The 18171-nt window shown below is 42.7% G+C and overlaps 1 protein-coding gene across 3 annotated transcripts; it reads right to left on the minus strand.

Moving 5' to 3' along the window:
• Positions 1 to 5261: 5261 nt before the first annotated feature.
• Npm1 (nucleophosmin 1) lies at positions 5262 to 17689 on the minus strand. Of its 3 annotated transcripts, XM_052759006.1 has the most exons (11): positions 17473 to 17685; positions 15904 to 15983; positions 15395 to 15514; positions 15098 to 15191; positions 14174 to 14280; positions 14008 to 14069; positions 10823 to 10880; positions 10486 to 10569; positions 8482 to 8583; positions 6517 to 7673; positions 5262 to 5634 (listed from the first exon to the last, which is right to left on the minus strand). In XM_052759006.1, the coding sequence occupies exons 1-10, from the start codon at positions 17528 to 17530 to the stop codon at positions 7665 to 7667; spliced, it is 774 nt and encodes a 257-aa protein (XP_052614966.1). In that variant the 5' UTR covers positions 17531 to 17685; the 3' UTR covers positions 5262 to 5634; positions 6517 to 7664. The 3 variants fall into 3 exon arrangements, with proteins under 3 accessions (XP_052614966.1, XP_052614965.1, XP_052614967.1); XM_052759005.1 differs by having other exon boundaries at positions 6517 to 8583; positions 17473 to 17687; XM_052759007.1 differs by lacking the exon at positions 15904 to 15983 and having other exon boundaries at positions 6517 to 8583; positions 17473 to 17689.
• Positions 17690 to 18171: the final 482 nt, after the last annotated feature.

An 18171-nucleotide genomic window follows, 5' to 3' on the forward strand; every position in this document is an offset into this window, starting at 1 on the left:
CTGCTGCTGCTCTCTCCTCGCCGGCTGCTGCTGCAGACTCTGCTGCTCCGGGGCGCTCCGCGGCGCGCCCTGCGGCATCAGCGCCCCGCGCGGCTCCTCCCGAGCGCTGCGCCCTCCGAGCCGGCGCGGGGGCTGCGGGGCGACCGCGGTGCGGGAGGCGCCCGGCCGGTACGGGGAAGCTGGTCCGAGGCGGGCAGGAGGGCCGTCTGGGCGTTCGCAGGACGCGGGCTGCCGACTCAGTCCAGGGTCAACATGCACGGCGGGGGCTGCGGCGGGGGCCCCGCGGCCGAGGCGCGAGGCTGGCGGGGCCGGCGGGGCCGGGGTCAGCGCTCCAAGGCTGGGGCGCGCGGCTGCAGTGAGAACGCGTCACGGCCGCTCCGTCTGGGCGCCCGCCGGCTCATGTCTCCTCCTCCGTGTCTCTCCGGCCGTGCGCATCGCCGCCTCCCACCGCTGGCGGCGGCCCGGGCGTTTTCTACGCGCGGGCGGCGAGGGGGCGGGGGGCCGGGGGCGGGCCCGGGCCCGCGCCGGCACAATGAGGATGCGGGGCCCGGGGGCTCCCCCCTCGGGGCGCGGCCGGACGGGCGCTCAGAGCCGCTGGGTGCGCCGCGCCCACATCAAAGCCGGCCCTGCTTGCTTGCCTGCCTGCCGCGGCCTCTCCACTGCCTCCTCCTTCTTCTGGCGGCTCAGGGCTGGAGGGGAGGCACTCAGACTGTCTGCGATGGGACTGGCCGTTCAGCAGGGCAGAACCCACGAGGCTGGAGCTGGTGAGCGCTGGGAGCCGTCGGAGCTCTGTGTCACAACGCTAATATTGGCCGAATGGAGCAGGCGGGGTTCCCAAAGAATGCAATTAGGTGCAGAGCGTCCTGCCTCCCTCACATTTGCTGTTCGCACTCATATCCACTAGTGCTCGGAATCAGGGCGAGGACAGGCGAGGCCCACCAGCTGGAGTGGCTCAACTAAAAGGAGTCGCGTTTACCCTCGCCCTGAGGCCAACGCAAGATAATCCCTCACACCCTCCCCACTATGGGATGTCTACACTAAGTGAAGCCTTCTCTTCTGTTCCTGCCATGGGAGATGGAAAGGGCTCAGGAGAGTCTCTCTCCCTTCCCCCGCTCTGGGACTCTAAGGTCGGTTCTAGGGATTCCAGCTGCGTTCTCTAGTAGGTGACCCGGTTTTTGGAAGCACACGGCTACCACCTAGCGGTTCGAAAGTGCTGCTGTAACCCCAGCGCTGACGGGCTATATGCCTGAGTAGCCAGGACTCTGGTCAGCGCTCACTCCAGGCCCTCTTTGGTTCGCACACTAAGCAGCTTGTTTTCCTGCCCTTGATCACCAACCCTGAACTTTTTCTGTCCATTAAGCCCAAAACGTAGATATTGTCATAGCACTGCCTCATTCTGTCTAGAGCCTGGGTCAGCGAAACTTTGGGCTGATGCTAAGGCAAACAGGTCACAGTGGGCAAGAAACTAAAGAACAAGCTCAAAATGCAAAACTCAGGAATTCAGATTATTTGGTTTAAAACCTGGTCAGTAGCTGTGGTTGCTATTGCCCGTTCTCTGGAGCATACAGTAGAGAGGCTGCTCAGTGGTGTTACTGCTGAAGTATCAGACCTGCCTGTCAGAAACTTTCAGTTCCTTTTCAAAGCAGAGGCTAATGAGACAGTATTAAAAACAAATCCTGAGCCCTGCAGTGGTGGCACAGGCCTTTAATCCCAGCACTCCCAGGAAGCAGAGGCAGGCAGATTTCTAAAAGTTCAAGTTCCAGGACAGCCAAGGATACACAGAGAAACCCTGGGAGGAGGTAGGGGATGGATGACATGGGACACCGCACTACACAAATCCTAAAAACCTTTGCAAAAGCTTGTGCTTTGAGATAGTTCTTGCGTGAGGATAGATTCATTTTATGTAGATGCATTCTCTAGACAGCCAGAACTTTGCAAAGTTATTAGTAACTTCCTAAATTTGGAGATTAATGAACCAACCAATCCTGAAGACAGTAAAATGACAAACCACAAATAGTAATGAACTCAAATGCCTTTGGTCTTGCTTTACAGTCTCTCAAAAGTGCGTGGTGTGCATACACACAACACACCCTGGGAGGTGATGTACAGGTTTTATCTTCTGGCTAAGCATTCCTTCCTATCTGCATTCTATTTCCAGTTTTCATTAGTTTTGCAATGGTTAACTATTGTCCTAACCTACAATGTTTTGATGGCCTCATTCATCTCTCAAGACAGTCCCAAACCCCCAAAATCCAGTGGCATTCTGAACAGTCCCAGGCAATGTAGCTCAGTGGAGACCCCACAGTTCAATTCCCAACACCCCCTTAAAGTGGGTAAAAGCATACAGGTCTGTAATATAATCCCTGTCATTTCAGAGGTAGAAGCTGCAGATCACTCCAGGCTTATACTTGGGCTCAGCCATTGGGTGTGGTACATGAGATGTCTCAGAACAAAAGGGGGTGGAGACTGTAGAGCTGGCTCAGCGGGTTAAGTGCTTAGGGTATTTGCACCTGTGGTCTTAGACTTGAGTGTTCTTTCTTGCCTACAAAATACAGCGGCTGAATATACAATGAGAACTGGTACATACTGAAGTCAACCAAAGATTTCAGCTGTCAATAACCTTAATTCCAGTCTTTTCATATCACTCAACCTCATAGACAAGATCATTCTACAGTTGAGGCAAAATGTTGACTTCAAACATAGCCACTTAGATCATTCCTTCTCAATTACACACCCTGAAGCCCAGTTTCACAATAAGCATACGCGTCAAAGATGTTCAAGATGGTACTTAACGGTGCTCATTTGATAACTTACTCCACTGCTGTTTGAGATCCTACCTTATTGTCTGTCCTAGTTGAGACAAGGTACCTAGCTTAAAATAGGGGAAAGGGGTATATGGCAGTGAGATTCTGACTCCATGGAGTCCCTGAAACCCATGTAAAGGCAAGAGAACTTGTCTTCAGACTTCCACATGTAGGTTAACAATCATGCATGTGCAAGACACACAAGCATACCCCAAACATAAATAAATCCACTTTTCCTGGGGAAGCTGAATAAGAGATAGGTTTTTCTTTTTTAAACCAGTATCCTGAAGGGGGTGAGATGGAAGTTATAAACTGCAGAACGGTAGTCCAAAGACCTTAGTAACGTAGGTTTTGAGACCAAAGGTAGAGAAAGCAGTGTAATGGTTTTGGGTGACCAGACCGCACTAAAGAGCAGAACCAGTACCTTGCAGGCAGGAGGCTTTTATAAGGAATCGTGTAGTGAATAATCTTTGAGGGATTATATTGAGTTTAATGCATCAGTTGACAAACCCACCTATGTACAAACATCACCGCCAACATGGTCCATTAGGACAAGATCCTTTCTTTCCATTCCACCAGTGGAATCCTGTTCTAGTTATCTGCTGCTATATTTATTTGATCACTAAGAGCTGAAACTCAAGGTCAGAAACCAAGTACTACTTCTGATATGTATAGAATAAAATGGAGGACTAGAGCTGAAGTAATGATGGTACACATGAGGAAACTAGGTCGGATGCTCAGTACACAACAAAAAAACAGCAGCACAAGAAGTCTAGCCTGTTCAGGTCTCCAGTATGTGGTGGTCCTGCACCTGCACTCTATTCCTTACTCTAATAAAGCTACACACCTTTGTAAGTACAATTATCAACGGTGTACACAATAAAATGTTAAGTCCTGCTTCACTTATCCCCAAGCACTTGTAGAACTGTGGACACAGTATATGGTATTTAAATGACTGTTCTTATTAACAAAGCAAACAGACAACCTGAATGGGAACATTCCTGGAGTCTTGCATAGTATATAGACAAAGATAAAACGCATCCTGCTCAAGCCCCTATACCTATTGCTGGTGCCTCACAAAGCACTAGCAATGGCATTATGTGGACATGCGCATCTAGCAGGTGAGATTCAACCTGTACTCCAGCCAACGCTGCTTTACCTGAGGCTCTATAGTTCTCGCATAGAGAACTATACACACTGCACAAATGGAAGTTGCAGATGCAGTCATCCACCCCAATATGCTGAGACACAGAAATCTTCGATGTTTTATATTCTATGTACTTCAATCTTAAACCCGAAGTTAGCAAACAAGTTTTGTGTGGAACTTTTAAGGATGGAACTTTGTCAACCAAACTGCTTTCATTCAACAAGATGGAAACAAATTATGTTCCTTTCACCCAGTGAATTTTAGACAAAAGCAGCTTCACATTCATGTTAACACCTCAGACCTCTCCCCTTCCACTAATACTTCAAAAGGTAAATGTTAACTCCACTTCTGAAATTATCAGCACTAATTGCCTACCATACTCTGTATGAGGCACTACCTGAAACTGGTGACTGGCCCACATTAAATGTAAGAATGTTTTCCTATCCTTCCTCAGCATGTACTTAACATCTTTAGATGATAGTGAGAAAATACTTTACTAGAGTTTCATCCTGGTAACTCAAGTTTGGCTTGCAATTAGGATAGTTCCGGGCTTCTGAAATGCCTCAAACATACTTTTACCATTTGTATTTCTAAAATGGTATTCTCCATATTGATAATCACCCTATAATTTACAAATATTCAGCCAAGTATCCTTCATGCAGAAATCAAGCAATTCATGAAAATTTTACTTTAATCTTCATTGTATGTTTTTTAAAAAATGTCATGATTGTGTGCCTGTTGTGTACCTGTATGTTTAAAATTTACCCAGTAAAAGGTTGAGAAACAATTCTTGACTGAAAGTTATAAAATGTTCAAATTTAAAATGATTTGGAATAGACAAAACAGTACTATACTTGACCTTCTGGATAACTTCAGTCTCTCAATTACCAGCCAGATTTAGATACTCAAAACAACCATCCATTTACAGAGTTAAAAATAAAATTAAGAAAATTCCCAGAACTGATTACTTACAATTGTTGAATTGTAGAGAAACAGATCATACAGAAAACACACTTAAAACCAGCAAGACTAAAATGGAGGGTATACTGAAAATCCTCCTAAAGACACTGAATTTTGTTTAAGTACATAAGGACTCTCCCATGCATTGTGACAATACTGTGTTAATATACCACAGCAAACCAGGTAAGTCACAATGGTTAGGTCCAACTTAGATCATCAGGTTAATGGGTATTAGTCCCTAAACGTCCATGACTAAACTTACATGGACCAAAACTGATCAGGAATAGTTGGGGAGGCATGAATGATTTGAGGTCACTGAAATTTTTAACTTCAAAGTATGAACAGTTAAATAAGCAAATAGAAACAGTGTTACTTTATTAAAATACTGAGTTTATTTCACATGTATATTTGTCTCCCTACCATTTCCACATCTGACCACCACTATTACTATGTCCTATCATAACATTCCATACATACTTAAAACCAAGTAAAGGGTGGAGTTCCATCCTTGAAAACTAAACAGGCATTTTAGACAACACATTCTTGGCAATGGAACCTGGACAACATTTATCAAACACAGTAGGGAAAGTTCTCACTTTGCATTATAAAAAGGACAGCCGGATATATCAACTGTTACAGAAATTAAGTAAGATGGAATTATTTCAAACTGTTTAAACCATTTTCTTAAAGAGACTTTCTCCACTGCCAGAGATCTTGAATAGCCTGTAAAGAGAAAAAATGGTAAAGAATTGTAACTATACAAATCAATACTTCATCGGTTCACAATTTTTCATTCCACCAACTCCACTATAGCATAAGATCCCTTAACTCAGTAAGCATAAAAACGGAGTTAGCTACCTACACAATGTTGCCTCAGCCTGTGGCTCAACACTTTAGTCTTCAGAATTTAAGGAATGTTTAAATACAAATGGTTAATTACCCCCAATTTTTCTAACTTAATGTAAAAAGGTTAAGTATAGAAACCTATTAGAAACTTGGTATTGATGAAATCTATTAAAGGGTCTGTGCAAGATCTAACAACCAGTTTAACTGCTTTATCTTTCCCACTTCTAGCTTCGATTTAAAATAAAGCTGAAATTCATGCCACTGGGAAGACACTGGCAGCGCTTTGCCTTTGCATGGTCCAAGTGAATTCTAGCACCATAAAAATAAACATCTTCTCTGGTATTTACATAAAACCTCAGTTGTAAGGGCTTTAAGAAGCTACCTCCAAATTTAACCCATCTAGTATCTGGAGAAGATACTATCACTCCCAAGAGAGCAAGTTTCAGACTGTAAAGCAGCCAAATGGAGCAAAGGAAAACCACAGCCTATTTTCTCAGCCAACACACTACCAAGAGTAAAACTAGGTTCAGTAACCAAGAGATAATTTAACAACTATTTAAAAGCTGGGAAAAATGTGTACTAAAAAAATTATCTGCTCTGTCTGCCAATTAAATTCTTTCCATGTATTTAAGAACTGTCTGTGGTTAGGAACCTTTTACACACAGCCAACAATTTAGGAGACTAAAAGTTTAAAAAAAAAAATCGTAAATCACAATGAAAAGTTTGGTGTTTTGTTATGTCCACAGGAAATTCAGTTACCTCCTGGTCAGTCATCCGGAAGCAATTCTTCACATAATTAATGAACTTGGCTTCCACTTTGGGAAGAGAACCACCCTATTGAGGAAAAAAAGAATCATTACGGATGAGCATAGAAATTGAGATCTCATTAGAAAATTCCCAGATTTGCATGCCATTACATGAACACGTCATTCCTTGTCCCTTCAACTTTAAACACAATGTCATAATTGGGGCCCAGAAAGAACCTAAGATAGCACATTTTGACTATGGTCTTTCAATTGCTGAAAGTCCAACTCAAGCTACAGGTAATTCTACAGGAATACAGTCAATTTGGGTGCCTAACCATATTATGCAATATTTTAGTTTTATCACCCTCTATCACCCAAAACTAAACTCAATCCAATCTGTTAATCAAGAACTTTAAGTGTTTCCCAAGAAAGAACCTTGGATAGCACACCATTTACCTAGAAACAAATTGAAGTTAATAGTAGCTAATCTCTTAACTATCTTAAATAGCACAAATTTGGCATTTGTTTCAAATTATGAATATAGGCAAATAACACACTATCACCAATACCTAAGGTTTTGTCATCAAAATTCCTAAGACTAGTTACTGCCTAAATACCTTAATTTATCAGTATAAAAATAAGTACCACTACACTACAAATTATCATCCCGTGTTTCATTTCATTAAATGCATCATTTGGTTAACCAAATTTTTAGCTTTTTGCATTGTTTTATATGTTTAGCCAAGAGTAAGGCTTCCTTCCAAATGTAAGAAACAATTGCCTCCATCACCTAGAAAGTAAGTCACTACAGTAATTTTAAAATATTGTCACATACATTCTTATTTGATTCATTCAAAAATTTATTGAGCAGCTAAGGATACAAAGGTATTAAAACATGGTCAGAGATGAGGCATATGCACAAGTGTAGAAAGCAGTAAAGTTCTCTGCATCACAAGAGTGAAAGAAAAATGCTTTAGGAAAATAAGAGATTGCTTCCAGCGTGCAAGGGGGGAATGGATGGCCAATCAGGAAAGGGGATTGAGATTAAAATAGAAGACTTCAGTCTGGATTGTTGATGGTACTCAGTATGGACTATATTTGTTTCTCCTTTTCCTCTTTCCCCATCTTTGGGCTTAATTTACCAGTAGTGCCCAGGACTGTTCAATGCGCCTGCAATTAAACCAAGGAGATACGACCACATTAAAATGGGGGGGAGGGGCACCATTTTAGCAGTGTATGCAAGGAATAAATAAATCAGTGAGTGACACCAGGAAAGCTAAAGTTCAGTGTAAATATTGTATGTGCTGGCACTAAAGTGCTAATTTCCAATCCACTGGTGGCTGCACAAAGGAAGAAAATCTTCTGAAGCCATGTGAGGTCTACGGGACAGGAAAAACATGGAAAAGGGCAATTTTTCCTTATCATTCCACATTTATTCCTAATAACTAGCATGTTAGAATCACATTTGGGAGAATTTTAATTCTCAAAAAAACATTTGAACTGATTATCCCATTTTTTTACATAAAGTTTTAGCAGCAGCCAAACAGCAAAAGATAAATATTTAAGACTAGATATAAGCCTATTAGCCACATACAAATTCCAGGTCATAGACTCAGGATGTTTTGGTATAGAGGGCACAGAAATTACTCATGTTGCTGGGAAATACTTAAAGGTGATCCTTTTTTTTTCTTAGTTATAATCTCAAGCAGCCAAAGTCTTAAAGTCTTTTCCAGCTGTTTTCCAGCTGAAAACCCAAACGCCCTCTGCTGGTTCTACAGCACAACCCCAGAAAAGGTCATGTTCTCACTTATGTTTTAAGTTAGAAGATCAGCATGCATCCTTGTACTTTTTATTCTAGTAAAACAGTTCATATATGGAAAAGATTATGAATACACCTATTTCTATAATCTACTTTTTACCCAACCACCCATACAAAGTGGGGAAAAAGACCAATCCATTCAAAGGTAATTTTACTCACTTTTTCTATACTTGCTTGCATTTTTGCCTTAATGTCTTCTACAGAACTAGGTCCTTTTGGTGTTTTAGGAGTTTTTTCCTGTTTTTTGAAAGACTCTTGACCCTGGAAAAAGTTTAAAGGTATAGTTCTTATCAAGTAACAATTATCATGATGCCTCAATTATTCTTACAATCCTTTATAGATGAAGTATCGAAAAGTTGCTAATATAATCCTTATATATGCTCCTTATGAGCTGCCTGTTTCTTCTTTATGGTTCTTAGTTGTTCTTTTGCAGAGTTGCCAGCTTAAGTCATGCCGGGATCAAGAAAAATGGGCCTTGGTGGTTCGTGTTACTGGAGTTGTATCCATACCAGTGGATGTCCACACGCTCCAAAAGAGAATTTGACATTGCTGCTGCCATTGTTGCTGTTATAGCAATGGCGGCCACCGCTGCTACTGTTTCTGGGATTACCATTTCATAATTGCTTACTACAGCTAGCACAGTGGAGACCCTGGCAGCAAAAGTAGCTAACAGTTTCTTTCATTCTATTGGGCATGATAAATTTAATAGTTACATACATCTCGATTGGCTTTGAAAATTATAAATTTATAAACTCAAGTTCCATTTGCTTTTGGGATACCATCTTTCAAGGACTCCAATTTGCAGTAAGCCTCGTTAAGGAAGGGAATGGCTCAGTTGCCTTTAGCCTACTGGCTATGGGTGGGATAGGACCTCTGTTGGTCTTTTCTGTATGGAACACACAGATTGCAAGCCCAGTACCACTTTGAGATCTTTGGCAGCAGTTAACTCTGCAACTCACACACGATTGAGCCTGTATGATAATGAGTATTCAGAGACGGGTAATGCCTGGGGGCGCTCACCAACCTAAGACAGAGCGCCTGTGTGGCCTGGGCAGGAATCTCCATGATGGGTAAGGTGAACTGCTGACATCCCAAGCAATAGAAGTCAGAAGCTCATTTTTTAGTAAAAGGGGGACCTGTAGGGTCCTGGCCTGTTTTGGGCAACTGTTGCCTTGCTTGCTGACCTTGACCTCCTCCCTATGCTAATTCCCTCCCAAGTTCCACCCTCCTGAATGCTTAAGGGAAGTTCCTTGTCTGTGTATCCTGCATAATGGGTGTTAACGCTCAGAGGTTAAGAGCACTGACTGCTCTTCCAGAGGTCCTGAGTTCAATTCCCAGCAACCACATGGTGGCTCACAACCATCTGTAATGAGATCTGGGTGCCCTCTTCTGGCACGTAGGCATATATGCAGGCAGAACACTGTATACATAATAAATAAATCTTTAAAAAAAAATAAAATAAAAAATGTAATTATTGAATGAAAAAAAAAAACCCTTATATATAACTTCATATAATTTTGTGATAATTATAAGATTGTCCCTAGCCAGGCTATCTCACACCTTTATTCTCATCCTTTGAAAGGCTGAGGGATGATTGTAGCTACTCAAAAAGCCTGTCATGACTCTCAGAAAACCAAAATGATCATTCTTTTTAAAAAAAAAAAAATCTAATGTCAGGAATGATGCCTCAAGGTTAGTGTAAAGGCACTTGCTGACAAACCTGATAAGCATGTTTTTTAACAGTCCTGGCTGTCCTGGAATACTTTAGACCGGCCTGCGTCTTCCTTCTGAGTGTTTAAAAAAACACATGTCACCACCATCTGGCTTTGGAGGTGGGGGGCCTGACAAGGATCTTTAAGAGAATCAACTCCTGTGTGTTGGCCTGAATTATAAAACAAATGCAGTGGGCATATGTATGCACACAAGCAAAAAAAATGAAATTATAAATTCAAAGCTCAGAATTCAATAGCTCTACAAAATGAAGCAAGAGCTCACTATTGATGCTTAGAGCCCACCCTAGAACATATTCTTCAGAGTTAAGTATTGGAGAATTTTAGCACTGCACTATGAAGCCAGGGTTAAGTTCCTCAAGCACCTACCAAATTTTAGGCAGACTAGTTTCTTATACAGTAATGCTATCTGTTTTGTTTCCTGTGAACTTACCTTTGATCTTGGTGTTGATGGTTTTAAGTCTTTTCCATTTTGGTTTGATTTTTGTGCATTTTTGGCTGGGGTATCTCGTACAGACTGCAATTAGAGAATGGCCTTAATCAGTATGGCCCCCTCCAGCAAAGACAACAGTGTCCTAAACTAGTATATGCAATGAATTGTTGGAAAGATACTTTCTCACTTTCAAACTTTTTAAGTCTATTTATTTCAGACCAATTTTTAATATGAAACCACCAAGTCAGTTTTCACTACTAGCACTAAGAAATTCCAAGCTCTTTTATTGTTAACTATATACCTGACACCTCAACCTCATGGCATGTTATGTACTCACTTTCTTCACTGGAACTTTTTCTTCAGTTTCCTCATCATCAAAATCATCATCATCATCACTACAAATAAACAATCAAGACATTTAGAACATTTGGTCAATTTGACAAAAGAAGCTACCTTCAGCACCAGTTTTTAATAGACAAGTCAAACAGCACCAGTATTTGAATAGATTAACGAAGTGTTTATTTAGGGAGCACCTTTAATCAAAGCACTCAGGAGGCAGAGGTAGGCAATCTTGAGTTGGAGGCCAGCCTGTAGCTAGGGCTAGAGACCCTTGTCTGGAAAATCCAAAAATATTTAAGAATCTAACAAAACAATGTTACTCATCGAGAGATGGTTCAGCAGTTAAGAGACCACTAGCTGCTCTTCCAGAGTACTTAGGTTCAATTCCCAGCACCCACATGCCAGTTCTTAGCTGGCTAACTGCAGTTTCAGGGGATCTAACACCTTCACTTATATGTAAACAAGAATGCACATGAAATAAAAATCCAACCAATTATTAAGCAAAATTCAAGTACTCAAAAGGATAGTATTTTACTCCTAATACTAGTTACTAAGAGTTATAAAATGTTGGTTTTGCTGTAGTTGTAAATAGCTCAACAACAGCCGGGCGGTGGTGGCGCACGCCTTTAATCCCAGCACTCGGGAGGCAGAGCCAGGCGGATCTCTGTGAGTTTGAGGCCAGCCTGGTCTCCAAAGTGAGTTCCAGGAAAGGCGCAAAGCTACACAGAGAAACCGTCTCGAAAAACCAAAAAAAAAAAAAAAAAAATAGCTCAACAACAACATCAGTGGAGTTAATACTGCTAAAATGGCAACACTCCTCAGACATAAATTATTCATTTGTAGTTATTGGCCCTAAAAAATTCAGATATTCAAGGAACCTCAGTAGAAAAGAATTATCTGCACAAGGAAAAACTAAAGAGTTTTTCTTTCATACTTGGTCTCAATAAGGAATAAGCTACAAAACTTGAAAGGTAATTTTCATTAACAGTAAACTTGGTAAGTTTCTACGTTTTGCATCAAATAAAGAAACCAAGCTTTAGGGAGCACCTTTAATCAACGAATTAACTTGTTTGATAGCCCCCTAACAAGAGCAAAGATGCTTGTATCTAATTGTGCAAGGAATAAAAATATGGTCAGTAAACATGAGATGATCATTTTAGTCATCTAGGGAATGCAAACCAAACATGAAGACAGTACTTCAAGCTACTCTTTAAGTACAACAGCATATCCCCAAGATTTCTCATCCCATGAAAGTTAAGAGTACAAGAATCAATTTTTGTAAAAATCAGTGAAGCCAGGCAAATGAAACCATCTTCTGTTATGTGAATTATTACTTTGAAATGGCTAGTCTACAAAATTCACAAGTAGCTAACTACAGCTTAAGGAAGAGTAAAGGCTGTGGTGGTGCACCTTTCACCTCAGCACTTGGGAGGCAGAGGCAGGTGGATCTGAGTTCATGGCCAGCCTGGTCCACAATGAGACCCAGGACAGCCAGGACCACACAACAGTGAAATGCTGGTGTGGGAGAATAAATGCAGGGAATACAAATATGCAATAAAAATTTTAAATCTGTCCTGAATCTACCACTGTTGTCTTAATGCTTCTCCTTGGGACAATCAAAGCTTTCCTCTGCTTTTACACTTCTTCATTCCAATGTGTGTGCAGTGTTTGGCAAGACTTATTGGCTCTTCCTAAAGATATATGTGCCATTAGAATTAAGCTGCCAGATTGCAATTAACAGAACAATCCACCTCCAACTACTTGAGTGTTATTTAACATCTCAAAAAAGGAGATGCTTCTCACTTTCACAATCTAGATCTGAGATTATGATCTGGATCCACATGGTACTTGCTATAAGAGGAATACTAAGTACAAAATATTCTTCAGACACAGTATGCTTTTTAAAATGGAGTGAAATATGGGGCTGGAGAGATGGCTCAGAGGTTAAGAGCACTGACTGCTCTTCCAGAGAGGTCCAGAGTTCAATTCCCAGCAATCACATGGTGGCTCACAACCATCTGTAATGAGATCTGGTGCCCTCTTCTGGCGTGCAGACATACATACAAACAGAACACTGTATACATAATAAATAAATCTAAAAAAAATAAAATAAAATGGAGTGAATCACATTACTAGGTAAGACCATCTAAGTACCCATTAAGTATATATATTAAGTACACAAAGTTAATTCGGATCTGAGTTTAATCCACAAGTTCTACCAACGGTGGCCACAGATTTTCCACACTAGTCTCATTAAATGGAAGCATGAACTTCATGTAATAACTACCTTCTCAGTAGTGGGGGAAATTGTCTTGTTAGAATTTATACCATGTCAAAGTCACATGCTAAACCCAATGTTTTTGGTGATTTTTTAATACTATTTTTAGTATAAAACTGGCTTTAGTTTTAATCCCAGCACTCAGGAGGCAGAGCCAGGCGGATCAGAAGTTCAAGGCCAGCCTGGTCTACAGAGCGTGATCCAGGACAGGCACCAAAACTACACAGAGAAACCCTTTGGGGGGGAAAGACACAGGACATTGGCTTCAGAATCTAACGTTGAAATACTTTCTGTTACCAGAAACAATGCCAATTTCCATAAACTGAGTTATCTTTTCAGCTATTCTTAACCATGTAATTTCATACAAGGTATTTAGGTAATGTCATGCATTATCTAAAAATGATTTATTCCAAGTATTTCATACTTATGAAAGTTATCACTATCCAGTATCATCCCATGAGACCACTGATATATCTATCATCCATTACCCAGCTCACTAGTTTATTTCAAGACCATCCCCCAAGTTTGTTTTCCTGGAACAGTTCTTAATCCTCGTACATAATATTCTTTCAGTAAATATACATGACCAATCCCAGAACTCCTAAGGATATATTCAAAGATAACAAATTGTCATGTTAAGACATTTCATATCTGTTTACTGATACCACTTGATCATAGTGAAACTTATTTTAACCATATTTTAAACTCAAGTAAAAAATAAAAAATCAATGTCCCATTTATAATAGCCTGTCATAAGGAAAGTCACAGGCAAAATCCTTTACAGGCACAGGAAATCTTTACCTTCAAAACATATAATCACTTTTACAAGAGTCTACAGGCAAATCAATTTCTAAAAGCCTTTGTATATGTAATGTCAAGTTTCTAAAATACTACTTTATACTTACTCTTCATCATCCTCATCATCTTCGTCGTCATCCTCATCATCCTCGTCAAGTTTTACTTTTTTCTTAAAGAAAAAGAGATATTTATGAGCAAGAGCCATTCCTTAGTGGTTAACCAAACTGAAAGCCAGAACACATGATTTCTAACTTAAAAAAAAAATCTTTTTACCTGCGGAACCTTGTTACCACCCCCGGGAGCAGATCGTTTTCCAGACATACTTAAGAGTTTTACATCTTCCTCATCTTCATCTTCTGACTCTGCATCTTCCTCTACAGCTAAAATAAAATTAGATATACTTTTCAGAACTTAACAGTAGATAATACGTGGTATTTTTTTTCCAGTAATTTATGTGTATCGGTGTGAGGATGTCAGATGCCCTGAAACTGGAGTTACAGACAGTTGTGAGCTGCCATGTGGATGCTGGGAACTGAACCGGGGTCCTCTGGAAGGGGTCCTCTAGAAGAACAGCCAATGGTTGTAACCGCTGAGCCATCTCTCCAGCCCCAACATGAAAAAATTCCATTAAGGGTAGCAAATGAGGATCAGAAACTAAAAGAATAAATGTTCACTGCAGTTTTTTTTTTTTTTTTGGTTTTTCGAGACAGGGTTTCTCTGTGTAGCTTTGCGCCTTTCCTGGGACTCACTTGGTAGCCCAGGCTGGCCTCGAACTCACAGAGATCCACCTGGCTCTGCCTCCCGAGTGCTGGGATTAAAGGCGTGCGCCACCACCGCCCAGCTCACTTCAGTTTTAATAAGCAAAAATCAGACCTTTCTAAACACACATTACCAGATTCCCGTTTTGGCATAAGACAACTAGAACTAAATAAAGCATGCTTTACAAAGTCCAAACTGGAGATCTTGGAAGTCAGCCTAACTGGTAATAAGGCCTTTGTGGCTAAACCTGATCAGTGTTCAATCCCCAGGATCCAGGTGGTAGTAGCAGACTCTAGGCAAATTGTCTTGTCTGACCTGGACATACATTCCATGGAACATGTGTCAACACACAAATGTTTAAAAGAAAAAAGCCAGTTCCAATTGGAAACTAAGCAGGAAATACCACAGTATATTTAAAAGTGAAAACCAAAAACATACCTACTAGGTGCTGTCCACTAATGTGCACAGGCCCTGAACCACACTTCAACCTTAAGACCACAGGTGGTGTAATTTCAAAGCCCCCAAGAGAAACCTAAAAATGAGCAATGTTCAATCATTAAACATTGTGCAGAATATTTTACACCAAGTATCACCAGCAAACTTATACATCAATAAACCTATTTAGAAGCAGCACAAAATCTCAGTCACAGATGTAGCTTTTTGAAGCATCTTTGTGCATCTTAAATTAGTCTTAAGAGACCCAATGTGAAATCCCATGTTTAAAAATGTACTTACTGTTGGTTGTACAGACATTTTCAAAGTTGCCAGTGTTACTTTAATTGGACTGCCTTCATAGTTCATTGCTTCTGCCTCTACGATGTGTAATTCGTCTTTTGCCCCTGCCCCTAAACTAACCTGTGAACGAAAAGATACTTTCAAGTCCCCGCTGTTCATGAATACTCTTCAAAATTTTAATTAGCCTTTCCCCACTATTGATAGATAACTAATCATCTCATTTAATATGCTTGAGAGGGTTGGGGGTTGGGGATTTAGCTCAGTGGTGGAGCGCTTGCCTAGCAAGCACAAGGCCCTGGGTTTGATCCTCAGCGCCCCCCCCCAAAAGAAAGAAAATATACTTGATGCCCCATTCTTTGTTACCAGTCCATACCTAAGCTACATAAAAAAAAAACTCAGTTATAAAAATTTTCCAGAAGTTAAGAAAGCACGAACTCCTGACATAAATCACAACAGTAAGAACCCAGTGGCTATAATTTAATGGCTAAATAGTTTCAAAGTTTAAGTACCGTTCTTAGTGATAACTGGTGCTCATTCTCATCATTATCCACCTTAAAGTGATAATCCTTGTCAGCTTTTAGTTCACAACCTGTAAAAAAATAAAGCAAACCTAGCAAAGAGATGAACATCAATCGCTAACTCACCTACTTTTTCAACTAAACAAAGTTCCGTGGATTCCTCTCCACACACAAAGCCCATAAAAGTTCTGTTTTCTCATAGTATATTTCATTGTCAACAATGAATGAGGCACCATTACCATTTTTCAAAGTAGGTTCAATGTCCTAAAAGAGCTAAACACAACATACCATTATTTCTTACTATTTTCACAAAGCCAATTTATCTACGTTCTGAAGGAAATTATTCCAACTAAGAGTGGTCACACATCACCACAGGGAAAGCTTACGTGTAGCTATCTAGAATGGCTAGGTATAAAGCCTTTATGCTTAGTGTGGACTAAACATGGGGGAAGGGATTGTTTTAAACTTTAATGTGATGTATTTAAAAAAAAACACAACTGTTACTGCCATAGTTTGCTGCTGTAAACGAATCTCAACATAGCTAATAAGCCAAATCGTGAGTCACTGAAAACCAAAATAAGACTGCGGTGGCAGTGTTCAGGTGGGATCCCCAGAAGCCCAGGTTCCAAAGTTAACCTCAGATCTGCTCAACAAAGCAGTTCTCTCTCCCCGACCCCAACAACAAAAACAAAAAAAATCACCAGTTCTAGAGAAAAGGATGGTTTCGATTTAGTGATACTCTTTCACATCAAGTTACTTCAACCATCAGTACAGTCATCTGCAGGGTAGGAATGACTCCACCTACCGCAGAGGCAGAAAGGGGTCTCTAAAAATCACCACCATCACGGTGGATGCTAAAAGATTTGAACAAAGACCTTCAAAATCAATACTTAAGCATTTCCCGCCCAGCACACTCAACTAAGCCGCAAGACCCCACGGCTCAGGCTTGACAAGACACCGAGAGAGCCCGGATGTAGAGCCCACACCCCCCTCCCTCCCCCCAACCACGTGGCAACCACGTGTTCCCAGGGGTTGCGGCCCCCTCCGCAGCAGGGTGCCTGCTGGGCCGAGTCCCTGATAGTGGCCGAACCCCCTGGATGTACCCGAGTGCAGCCGAGGCCCGGGGAAAGCCCAGCGGACTGCACATGTGGCGTCCCACCAAGGCGACGCAGGCCTCTCTTTAGAGTCACCATTCGCCCGGGCCACCCGCCTGGGGCCCGGCCATGAAAACGAGCTGCCTGGAGGCAAATCCTGCGGACTTCTCCACGCTCGAGGATGAAGTGCCGCCGCAGCCCCTGCTGGCGCCGCAAACAAGTTCGCACCCTCGGCCGACCGACCTCCCAACGCCCGAGGCTCGAGCCTGGGCCGCTCCCGCCCTAAGTTACGGCCGCTCTCAGCCTCCGGGCCTCGATTTTCCCATCCCGGTCCCGCGGCCCAGGCGGTTCCTCCCAGCCCTCCGGCCTCCACCCACGCCGCGTCCTCCACACGCCAGGCCTCGGCTGGACTCCCGCCCCCCCCAACCACCAGGCCCTGCCCAAGCCCTCCCCGCCAGGCAGTTACCGAAAAGGTAGTTCTGAGGCCTGAGAGGGCTCATGTCCATGTCCATCGAATCTTCCATGAGGTGGAGGCGCGCACTTCGGTGTGAGAGAAGTCGGACGGAGGAAACTGCCTTCTGCTCCTCAGAACAGACACGCAGGACGGAATCACGCCAGGGAAAGGACGCGGGCTCGCCACACGTATATATGGCCGCAGGAAATCTCGCGAGATCCGCGCTAGTCCCGCCTCCGCGAGCGAGCTCCGGATCCCCTACTTCCCGCACCGTCGCGCTCTTGCGCAAGCGCACTCCTACCCCAAGCCCCTCTACCTCGCCCCCCCACCTCCTCCAGGTGCTTGGCGGGCTCGCAATGCGCACGCGCGTTGGCTCCTGGCCCCGCCCCTCCAGCGCAGCCGCCTTAGCGCAGGCGCGCTTTCCTTTTGTAGCGCACTCCCGGCCTCCAATGCTTCCACGTCTTCTGGGCCTCTGCACGCGGGCGCTGTGCGGAGAGGCTGCGCAGCCCACCCTGGAAGATGGCGGCTGCCAGCAGGGAACCAGACAGCGGCTCCCTTCTCTTTTCTCCGCCCTCCGGTTCCCCGGAGACCTGCAACAGCCATCATCTCAGGGTTTGACCTCCTCGAAGGCTTGATTTTAGTTCATCTTTTTTCCATAGAGCTTCAGGAACCAAAGGCAGAGTGGACCAGTCATTGAGGAGAATGATTCTC

This window comes from Peromyscus californicus, unplaced genomic scaffold (genome assembly GCF_007827085.1).
Source record: "Peromyscus californicus insignis strain IS unplaced genomic scaffold, ASM782708v3 Scaffold_3__1_contigs__length_106647218, whole genome shotgun sequence".
NCBI classification, from domain to species: Eukaryota; Metazoa; Chordata; class Mammalia; order Rodentia; family Cricetidae; genus Peromyscus; species Peromyscus californicus.